General features: G+C 30.4%; 1 protein-coding gene across 3 annotated transcripts; it reads right to left on the bottom strand.

Moving 5' to 3' along the window:
• Positions 1-5042: 5042 nt before the first annotated feature.
• LOC126713968 (uncharacterized) lies at positions 5043-5811 on the bottom strand. 3 transcript variants are annotated; one of them, XR_007651509.1, is made up of 2 exons: positions 5600-5811; positions 5043-5373 (listed from the first exon to the last, which is right to left on the bottom strand). XR_007651509.1 is itself a non-coding variant. In XM_050413936.1 (2 exons), the coding sequence occupies exons 1-2, from the start codon at positions 5807-5809 to the stop codon at positions 5160-5162; spliced, it is 423 nt and encodes a 140-aa protein (XP_050269893.1). In that variant the 5' UTR covers positions 5810-5811; the 3' UTR covers positions 5043-5159. The 3 variants fall into 3 exon arrangements, 2 of the variants coding, with proteins under 2 accessions (XP_050269893.1, XP_050269895.1); XM_050413936.1 differs by having other exon boundaries at positions 5043-5376; positions 5604-5811; XM_050413938.1 differs by having other exon boundaries at positions 5604-5811.
• Positions 5812-11583: the final 5772 nt, after the last annotated feature.

Genomic DNA, 11583 nt, shown 5'->3' with positions numbered 1-11583 from the left:
GATTGAGTCTTCTATTGATCCTTTGGAAAGTTTGATCTTGGATATTCTCAAGTGATGTGACCTTATCTAAGGCTTTTCTTTGCAATGTCTTTAATTGTCAAGAATGAATTCTACTATGAGTTATGGTATCACCTGTTTGAATTAGTTGATTTATATCCCAAACTACTTGGTTGGAACAAAGGGTTTTGAGTCGAGTATTGTTTTTCATATTTGGTAGAACACAGATCTAGGTACCTTGAAATGTTTGTAGTTCGTTAGTGATAGATGATTGCTAATTGATTGGTTATATAAGATTGTGGTTTTAATTTACATCTTTGCATAAGATGAAGAAAAAAGCATCATTGTTTGGTAACTTTAAGAGAAAACCAGGTTAATTTGACTTGATCAGGTTTTGATAGTGGTGAATTACGGTGTTTTATGTGATTTTTTAGACTCATTTAATAGGAATTAAATCTAGCATGCTCAGTGAAGCGTAAATGGATAAATCTGTTGATTGAGAGGGAGAATCTGAGTGGGGTCTTGGATTGATATATTACGTATGAAATTTGAAACAGGGTTATGATACAAAGCATCACGTATCTTCTTCTGGCAGATACAGATCATGACCACTTTTTTGCTTTCTGGGTCATACTGATATTTGAGACTGCACATTAAATAATTGCAGAGCTCTTTCTTACATATATAGAAACAGACATTTTTTGTCTCATCTATTTGTTTGTTAATCAACAGTAGGAATTTCAAACAGGACCCACGTAGATTCCCTAGCCGTATTAGCAGATTTGGAAGTGATTCAATCGAAACTTTGATGCAAGCCTATCAATGCAATATAATTGATAGGCTTGCATTGATGCAAGCCTATCAATTATATTGCAGTAACTATCCCAGCTCTGTTTATCAAGAAAAAAAAAACTATCCCAGCTCTTACATTTCACATCTTTTATTCTTTTTGACAAGTTATATATATATATAAAAACACAATAGATGTTTTCGTAAAAAGGTCCACACTTTTGATTTTCAAGCGTCAATCCTAGTAGGTATGATAAGCTTACGCAGCTGATATTGTAGATTAAGCTTTGCCATGGACTAACTACTTTGTTCTCTAGCCTTAGGGGTTGGAGAGACAGCACAGAGGGAAGTTCTTTATGTGATACGTGGCCCTATAGATGTTAGGACACCAATTACGAAGAAAGTAATAATTAATTTGGCACTAACACTGTATTTTCTAATAATTTTCTCTCCACTTATCGCTTATCAGTCTCTATTACCACTTTGGCTACACTCAGCCTCAAATGGGAGAAAGTATACAATGTTTCAGTAATACTAACTTAACATCTGTTTTGGTATTTCTTACCTAATAAATGAGTGACACCTATTTAAAAAATTCACATCAATTACTCCAATAAATTAATTACAATTTTCTATATTATCTGGAAGATAAATGAATCATTTATTGGAGTAGTTTGATATAGGTTTTTAAAATATGTGTCATTTATTTATTGAGTAGGAAATACTAAAACAGATGTTAAGTTGGTATTACTAAAATATGGTATACTTTCTCCTCAAATTGAAGGCGCCAAAAGCAAGAGAGAAGGTATATGCTGCATTTGCTTTATGTAGCATATCCTTTTTTGAGTTCCTCATTACCATTGAATGCTATTTTGGCTGTCCTCGAGCAAAAAAGTCAAGGGAGAATAAATTTCCTTTTTTTTTTTTTGTTTTTTTGTTTTTTTTTTCCTTACAATTATTAAGTTGAAATCAACGGTGGTTTCATGTTAAGGTAATGTTGCACTAATTACAATTTGTTAATTCAAAAAATTTGTGAAATTTATTGAATTTGTGGCATTGTTTTTTTTTTTTTTTTTTTTTCTAGTATGCGGGTTTGCCTTGCCAGTTTCCATCAAGGCATGCATGCCATCTTTTTTCCAACCCTCAAGGAGATGTATTCTTTTTGTTAACTTGAATGTTCAGAACTTTTTGATTGCTTAATTATTCTTTTGGGTGTATGTAGTTCTCCCTTTCCACATATACAAGGTAATTATAAGGAAGAATTTCTTGAAGGTAGTCTCAAAATGTGGGCTAAGAGTTTTGAACGTAAGATCTCATGGATTTCAAAAAATACCATTAGACAAACCATTTTACAATCCACCTTATCATACACCATATTTTTCACACTTTAGGATAACATCTTAGGGAAATTCTTCATGCAACACTTGGATATATGGGTTAGGTACTGAGGGGCTTTAATCTTCCCCCTCCGCACACAAAAAAAGAAAAAAAGAAAAAGAAAAAAAAAGAAGGGTATAGATCTTGGTCTAACAATTTTAAGCTCGTTTTGGCATGCAATTTTTCTTGTACCCAAATCCTTCATCTTCCAACCATAATATCTCTTCTAAAGTCCAGATTTAGGTGGATATTGCGTGTTACATTTGCATTTTGAACCATAATATTTAGGTAAATATTACTGCTTTTAGCAACTCAATATGAGTGATGGGCAATTTCTTATCCATCCAAAGGCAAAATCAAGGAAATCGTGTTAGTTCTATGAATTGGAGCAAAAACATTTGAGTCTATTTAAATATTTTGTGCAAACATTCTTCATGAAGGAAAAGAGGGGCTGGAAATTTTGAGAGGGGTTTCCTAGAGAGAGAGAGAGAGAGAGAGAGAGAGAGAGAGAGAGAGAGAGTTCTAGCCTAGAGAATTTTTGTAGGAATTTTGTGTGTGTCTTTGCAAATTATTAGTTTTTTTTTTTTCTAAGAAAAATTAGAACAAGATACAAATCTATTCGTGCATCAAGCTAGCTTGGTGAAACATCAGCAAAGGTTTTGTGGTGATTTCAACGCCTTTCTTTGTTCCTTTGGCTATAATTTTTTAGCTTTCACCTCTTGATGCTATTCTTAAACAAAGCAAATAAGTGACAATGAGCTTTGTAAAGGGCGGCCTCGACTGAAAATGATCATCTCCATTTAAAATGTACTTTAAAAAAGAAGAAGGATATCATAAATATATCAATGTCTACAATATTATATTATTGAAAAATTTAAATAACATAACACTTTGTATACTTTTAAATCTTAGAAATAAGTTCTTAACCATAAAATGGATTCTCTTAATAAATAAATGAAATGAATAAACTTAGAATTAGAATCTTAGGTTGCTTGAAACAGTCAAATAATATGAAGTGGAAACACAGGAAAAAATAGGAAAAAGACACCCTTTAAAATCTTTCCTAATAGAAGCAACAAAAGATCTTTCGGTGAATTTGAACTATATATGAGCTGATGAGGAATATTTGCACATGGTAATAGAGGCAAATTGCAGGACATGAATGCAAATTTTGTTGGTTTTACTTTTCTATGATTCTATCCGTTTGATCAGTTGATCATGTACCCAGATTCAAACTACTGTCCTTGATTCCTAAAAAAGTTATACTTAAGGATCGAAATTAGATTTTTCTAAAAGCACTTTTGTTTTTTAGAACCTTTTCACTATTTTATACATGTGGACAGCTTTTAATCAAACATATATAGTGGGAATGAATGTGGAGTTACTTTCTGAGGAAATAATAATGTAAAGGTCTGAAGCATGTTGTCCACCATTAAACTTCATTGTCATGTTCAAACAATTCCACATCAAGAGCAACTTTCCTTCCTCTGTCATTTGTCCTCAGCCTATAATCTCCCATTTCTTAATTGCTCTTATATATTAAAGGGTCTATATAAGTTCTGTAAACTTTTTATTCTTCTCTTGGATTCTTTTCATTTTATTTTTGATCCAACCTAAACCAACTTCAATAACTGCTAGCGAAAATAGAGTAAATTAACCAATATACCATACCCATTTTAATGAACTCGTTACAGCTTTATTAATTTCGTGGAGAAATTAGGTAAGAGACTCACTTAAAATAAGATGATTGATTCATACATATGGTTGTTAGTTCTACGTCAACTGGACTGGCATGATTGACTATATATATAAAGAAATTCATTCATGAGACCACATGTGAGGAGAAATAATGAGATACAAAAGGGTGGGTTTATATTAACATTTCTCAGTTTAGATAATTTTTGGGCATTCTCAAGTACAATTTTTTATTTTTATTTTTATTTTTACTTTTTTACTATAGGTAAGATAGGATTTGAAATTTGTGACGTCAGGATGATTATTTTTTATCATCATATTAATATAATAATAAGTTTTTTTAATAGCACAAAAAAAAGTTATTTATTTATTTATATATATTTTTTTAGAAACAAACACATGCACACAAAGGAGAGGAAAAAAAATTCTAACATAAAGATATACCACAATTTCACTCAAAAATTATGGTAAAAAAAAAAAAAAAGGTTTGAAAGTGAGTAAATTGTTGCAAAAATATTACTCTTGTATACTCAAACTGCTTCCTATAGCAAGGTGCCACACGTGGGTCAAGTTTCGTTTAGAGTTTAGCACATAGGGTACTCAAAACGAAGAGATTGCTCTTCATTTGATTTTGGTTTTTATATGATTGATGCTGGTGAGATTAAAAATTGAAGAAACTTATGATTTGACTTTGAGGGACCGTCAAGCATCTTTACAACTCTTTAGTTGTTTCATTTTAAGGGTGTTTTTACCAAGTGACAACTAAAAATCATTGCCAATTGGGGCTCTTTCTATACTAATGATGGACGAAAAGACAGATTTTTATGTATATGAAAATTTTGGAAGCATGTCAATTCTAGCTTCCATCAATTAGAGTGAATAGTTTAATCCATGAAAATTATAGAACTGCCAAATTATCCACCAAAGCTGGCATGATTAGTCAATTTTTACATCCTAAAGCACGGAAAAAACATCATATATGGTTTTACAAGGGCATGCACGCTTGATGCTTAAACATGAAAAAAAGAAAAAAGAAATATGTACAACCTTTCCCTGCTTCAAATTCTGGAAGAATATCCACCACATATGTTCTTGATATGGTACATCCATGTGAATGGTTGAGAGAGAGAGAGAGAGAGAGAGAGAGAGAGAGAGAGAGAGAGAGAGAGATGTACGTGACAGACAAAAAAAAGAGATACTTATACCATCTTGTATAAAACTACAATGTTTAACATCAAAAACAGAAATTAACCAGCCTGTTATTTATGGTCTGTTATCATTAGATGAGAAACACTCAGAAGTCAGAAAACAATAGCCTTGGTCTTGGGTGAATCCGCAATTTTGAGGGTCTTTTGAATAAGCTTCTGAGCCTTCCTGCTTCTGATCTCAATCCTCATGCTTTCACTCTTTTCAATCTTGTCATACGGTTTCTTCATCTTCAAGGACCTTATTTTAGATTTCAAAGTCACCATCAACCTTTCCAAGCCCATCATCACCATGGCTATATAGCTAAACCTGCTTCAAGAGGTAAAAAGAACCTCACAAACTCATAATATATAAGCAGAAGAGAGAGTAACCGATTAACCCAAAATAGAAGATACATAGTAGGAATCGTGCATGAGATATATATGAGTATGCCAAAACATGTAAGATTAACTGCAGTTAGTGAAAATGAAGAGACTGTTGAGTGGCAAAAGAAGGTTTCATTTTGTGGTCCTACGAGAGCTAGAGAAAGACCTACCTACCTTAGAGCGGAAGAGAAGAGGAGAGAAACCAGAAAGTTAGAGAGGTAGAGAGGGTTTGGGAAAAGCAAGTGAGAGAGAGAATTTGTATGAATGTAGCAGTAGTTGGACGCCACAATGTAAGCATTAAGAGCTTGGAAGGCAGACCATGCGATAGATAAGGAATTAATGAGGCCTATATGCACTTCTATGGGAAAAGTTGCATCCATCAATATTTTATTCCATCATTGTCCTTATGCTGTTTTATTTATTTATTTTTACATATAAATATTATTAATTTTTTAAAATAAAAAAATAAATTCATATGTCAAGAGTCAATACTTTCTTTTTCATATGTACAAAAATATATTAAAACACAGAGGCATGTTTATAAGTGCTTATGCATGTCATTTTCTATATATTTTCTCTCAATATTATGTTAGAACGAAATTTAGCTACAAAATAGATTGTAATTTTATACTACAATTTTACTTAATATTTTTTATTGGAGGAGAATTTTGACAAATTTATTATTGGATAACATCTTCTTTTTCTATTCTTCATACTTGCAAAATTTCTAAAAAATTAAAGATCAATAGTTATATCATCAATAAATTTTTTAAATTGCAAGTTTTTGTTGTTTAAAATTATGCATAGAAAATAAACTTATAGATCAAATAGTAAATAATATCCAATTGATACAAAATTTAACACGTGTATTAAGAGTGTGAAAAAAAATATGAAATTCATATCATCAATAAATTTTTTAAATTGCAAGTTTTTGTTGTTTAAAATTATGCGTAGAAAATAAACTTATAGATCAAATATAGTAAATAATATCTAATTGATACAAAATTCAACATGTGTATTAAGAGCGTAAAGAATATGAAATTTAACGGTTAGATTTTCATAATATGTAGTAATGTTTATTTTATTGAGTAAGGTTGTAATTTTAAATTACAATCAATTTTGTAGTTAAACTTTGTCTATTATGTTAAACCAAGATTAAAAATTAAATTGTCTTCTTTCCTTCAGCATCTCTAGCTTTTGGCTTTAATTGACATTTTTAATAAACCTTATGATTTACTCAAAAATAATTTTCTAGTTCGACAAATGAATACAATTTCAAATAAATTGGATGATTTCGTTAATACTTCATATATATATATATATATAAGGACTTTCTAAGCAAGGAGAGATTGAAAAATACGATAATGACAACAAAACTAACGAAAATAAAATCAACAACAAAGAAATTGAATTTTTTTTTTTTGGTAAATAAAATTAAAAATATAAGAGAAACATAATAAAAATTTCAATAAGTATAATTTGAAGATCTCTCAATTGGAGATACCTCCTCCCTTCACCTTCCTCCTATATGCATACTTGACCCATTTTCCTGCATTAAACTTTTTTTTTTTTTTAAGGAAACAGTAATCTCCCCACTTTTAAATTAAGTAATAAGGGCTATATATCTCGTGTTATCAATATGAGGTTTCAAATTTGACTAAGATATTAACCCCTCATTTAAACATAAAGCTCCTAGACCTTTTCATTAAATTTGCCTACTTATTATTTATTAATTTATTAAAAGAACAGTTTAATATTAAAATGTTAAAGCAAGAACTTATTTATATTGAGAAAGTGCTTAACTAAATTATATTACTCATGAATTATAAGTAAATCAATATCAATATGATTATATATATATATATATATATATAGAGGTAAAATGCATTGGCATCTCCTAAACTTTAGGGTAGTTACTTTTACACCCTCTATACTTTTATTTTTGCGAATTTAGTATATAAACTTTCACATTGTAACAAATAGACCCTCTTAACTTTTATTTTAACCAATATGGTACATGAACTTTTGGTATTGTAACAAATAAGCCCCTAAACTTTTATATTGTTATAGTAAGATTTCTTTATTTTCATTAAATTTTTTTTTTTATTTGGAGCAGAAAGTGGTTTTAAACTAGCTAGGGGAAAAAAGTTAAGGGGAGGGGGGGGGGGGGGGTCCTTATGGTTATAACTTATAGTATCAAAGTTTATGTACTAAAATTGGCAAAAGAAAAGGTTAAAGGGTTCTATTTGTTACAATACTAAAGTTTAAAAAATAAATTGACTAAAATAAAAGTTCAAGAAGTGTAACTACTAGCCAAGCATTTTTCCATATAAAAATAGAGAACATAATATTCTATCGTATATGGCGCATTTCTTACCATTCTCTTAATTTATGTTTGAGAAAATGCTTGCAAGTCTCTAGGAGTTGAAGAACAACTCAATTCAACCCCCCCTCATTGCAAGATACTTTTTCATAAAGTATTTGACTTGACAAGTAAAAAAAAAGTTCTATTATTTTATCATGGACACACATAAGCCCTTGATTTTTATGCAATGTCCACCTTTTGCTGCATAAAATATACATTTGCCTTTTTTCTCAAGCATAAGGGCAATCAAATTTATTATTAACATACATATTTCAATTTTTTTTTCATGCAATGTCCATCTTTTGCTAAATACAATGGACAAAGCATTTTTCTCTCAAACATGAGAAGAATCAAATTATAAAAAATATAGTTTTACTTTGAGAATGACTAAAAGTATTCTTTAGGGCTTCAAGTGCGAGGTTTTGACTTGGATCACAATTACACGTAATCGCACCCTTGATTGCCTACCAAGAACTCACACAAGTGACAAAACTCAAAAACCCATAACTTTGTACATATAGGAGCTGCAAGACCAAGGCTATAACAAACGCATAAATGGAGATAAACAAAGTTTTTTTCTTTTCTCAAATTTGTTTTTGTTATGGATCTCATTTCTAAAACTTCAAGACTAAGCTCTATGTATTATAATGAGCCCACTATTGATATTTATAATAGGCTAAATCTTAGACTTGACAATATTTGAATTACTAATAGGATTAAGATTAGTATTCCAAGTTAGACACTAAGATTACTCTGCTTGCATTCCAATTTCCAAGTAGAATTACATATTATGAAGATAAACTATATTCTTGGAGCTTGACTATGATTGAATCTTGGTATCTTTAAAAGTAGATAACAAGATGGTAACCTATATTCTGAAAAACATGATGAAGATAATGACCTGTAAATTGTACAAAAGATGTATTTGTTTTCGAATTCTTATTTTTCAATGAAATTTGAGAAGGATATCGAGCAAATAATCATTCATGTTAAAAATACAATCAATGTCACATCAATCTATTAAACAAATTTAAGTGACTTGAATATAAATTTTTTTTTTTTTGAGGAATTGAATATAAATATTTTATAAAATAGGGTTAACCAATTTTAAATTAGACTAAAATATTGGTTTTGTGCCTAAACTTTACAAAAAGTTTGGTTTTTGTCCCTAAATTTTAAAAAGTTCTTTTTTATCATTAAACTTTTGCAATTATTCCACTTAATGTCATTTCGTCTGTTTATTAGTTTTTTTGTCCTACGTGGCCTAAGAGAAAGTTGATGTGGTATTTTTTTTTAGCAATAAATAATCTGACTTGGACAAAATCATTATGAAAAAAAAAAGGGAACCCCATAAATTGCTGTAAACCGTTCAAATAATGCAAGCAGCAATCAAATTAGGAAGCAAGGTAGGCAAAGTTGAGAGGAAGGGAAAGAGAGATTGAAGGGGTATACAAGATCAGAGGATGAGCTGATCTTGAGACTTAGATTGCTGCCTCTGCAACTAGTGGCGGAGCCATTTTTTTAGTTCAGTTGGGAAAGATTGTAAGTAAAATTATTTTGAATTTGAAAAAAATTAACTGATATTAAGAAAAAACAAATATATATTTTTAAAATATTAGAAAAAAAAAAATTCAACCATATTGTTATGTATTCTTCATTCAAAATGAAATATAAATTGATTACTTAATTTTTTTAAAAACCTAATCAATTTATAACTAATAACAATCAGCTCAAGATATTAATCTAAATATATAAAGTTTAAAAATGTAATTCTATTCTCAAAATAAATCAAGGTAAAATTGTTTAAATTATAGCAATATATTTGGAAAGTTTTATGCTTTAAAAAAGCATGTAGAATAAAATTTTGTTTCTCTCTTCTTCAAATTATTTAAAATTTAGATTTATAGCAAAAGTCTAGCATTGAAATGTGAAGAGTCAAGAGATTAAAGGGAAAAGATTGAAGGAGAAATAGAGACATCAAGTATTTAGTGTCATCAAATAAAACACATGTAGAGTTCCCCCTTCCTAATTTTAAGTTTAAATTATGGAACCAATTACTTTGAGTTTTAGATCAATTTGGTTTAAACTAAAAAAGTATTGCGACATGAGAAACTTGAGTTTTTTCAAAAAAATCCTACAATATAGGAGTTTTGGGGGAGGTGGGAGCTCCTCCGCTGCCCCCTCCTCTCAGCTCCGCCTTTGCCTCAACACAATATAGCATATCATTCAAATATTTTTTAATTAAAAAAAAAAAAAAGAATCTTTCTCTTACTCCCTTAATTGTTGATAGCTAAAAAGGCGAAAGGAACATATAGTAAAAGAGCGGAGCATGGAAAGCAAAGAAAAGTTTTTGAACATTGCTGTCCACACTTATCTGTGCCCAAAAACACAAAATAGGGAAAGGAATCAACTTAATAATAATGGAAATCAAGGTATGGAGATGGAGGAAATTCTAGGGTTTGATCATGGAAATAAATTTATTTTCTTTCTATAATAGATTAGTGAAATAAACGTCCTCATCATTGTTATTACTAATTAGGAGTGTATAGAAAAGCGCATAGCTAATAAGAATAAGAATGTTTATGGTTTCATTTCATTTCATAATACATCTCTAAATTTTATGGTCCAAAATAGATCACTTAATGCCAAAAAAAAAAAAAAAAAAAATTCCACATCAACTTTTCACTAAGCCATAAGATAAAAACTAACAAACGTGAATGGAAGGACATGAAATAAAAATATTCACAATATTTTAAAGATGAAAAACAAACTTTTAAAATTTAAAAAACGAGAACTTCTTACAAATTTTAAAGTCAAAACCAATATTTTAACATTCTAATTATGCTATATCAAGCTCTATGAATCAGTAAGAAAAACCTAGAATTGCAGAGAGTAGCCACTGCAAAATCTACAATCCTTAGCTTGATGGTTAAAAAGTAGAGCCGTTAGTCATGCAAGCAGCATAGATTCTATTAAAGAAAACTTCTGGAAACTACTTTGAGAGAAAAACTATTCTTGAATTGATTAGAATGAATGAATTGAATTAAGTTACATTAAGGCTCTGCCTTATATACGTGTTTACAGAGCTAAAAGGGAAACATAATTAATCTAACTAACTCTTAACAGACTAACTAACTCTAATATTATAGCTGTACACTACTTAATCATTCTCACGTGCTTACTGTCCCACGTGCCAATCACTTAAGTCAAGTGCTGTCTTTTTGCTTTCAATTTTCCTTTCTTCTTTTGCTTGTAGACTCTGTCGTTTTGATCATTACTGCATCTGTGCCGTTCTTCTTTCTTTGTCTCTGTATTGCTTTGCTTCATGCCTTCTTTCTCAATTGCATATTCAACACTCCCCCTCAAGTCATGATTCACAAAATCATTGACTTGACTAGTTGAAGTCTTCAGATTTGGGGAGTAAATATCAATCAAACCTAAACAATTGACCAACTTGCTAAAAGCTGGAAGTCCTAAAGCTTTGGTGAAAATGTCTGCTGTTTGAAATTGACTTGAAACATAAAAGGTTTTAATCACACCCTCTGTTATCTTGTCCCTGACCAAATGACAGTCAACTTCTATGTGTTTTGTTCGCTCGTGGAAGATAGGGTTAGCTGCTATATGCAATGCAGCCTGGTTATCACAGAAAAGCTGAGCACTACATGGATGATCAACCCTTAAGTCTCTCAGTAATTGAAGAACCCACACAATTTCACAGGTTGTTGTAGCCATTGATCTGTACTCTACCTCTACTGAGGACCTAGAGACTGTACTTTGCTTTTTGGACCC

Source organism: Quercus robur, chromosome 2 (assembly GCF_932294415.1).
Source record: "Quercus robur chromosome 2, dhQueRobu3.1, whole genome shotgun sequence".
NCBI lineage: Eukaryota > Viridiplantae > Streptophyta > Magnoliopsida > Fagales > Fagaceae > Quercus > Quercus robur.
Note: the sequence above shows the minus strand (reverse complement) of the source record. Positions and strands in the feature narration are given on the sequence as shown.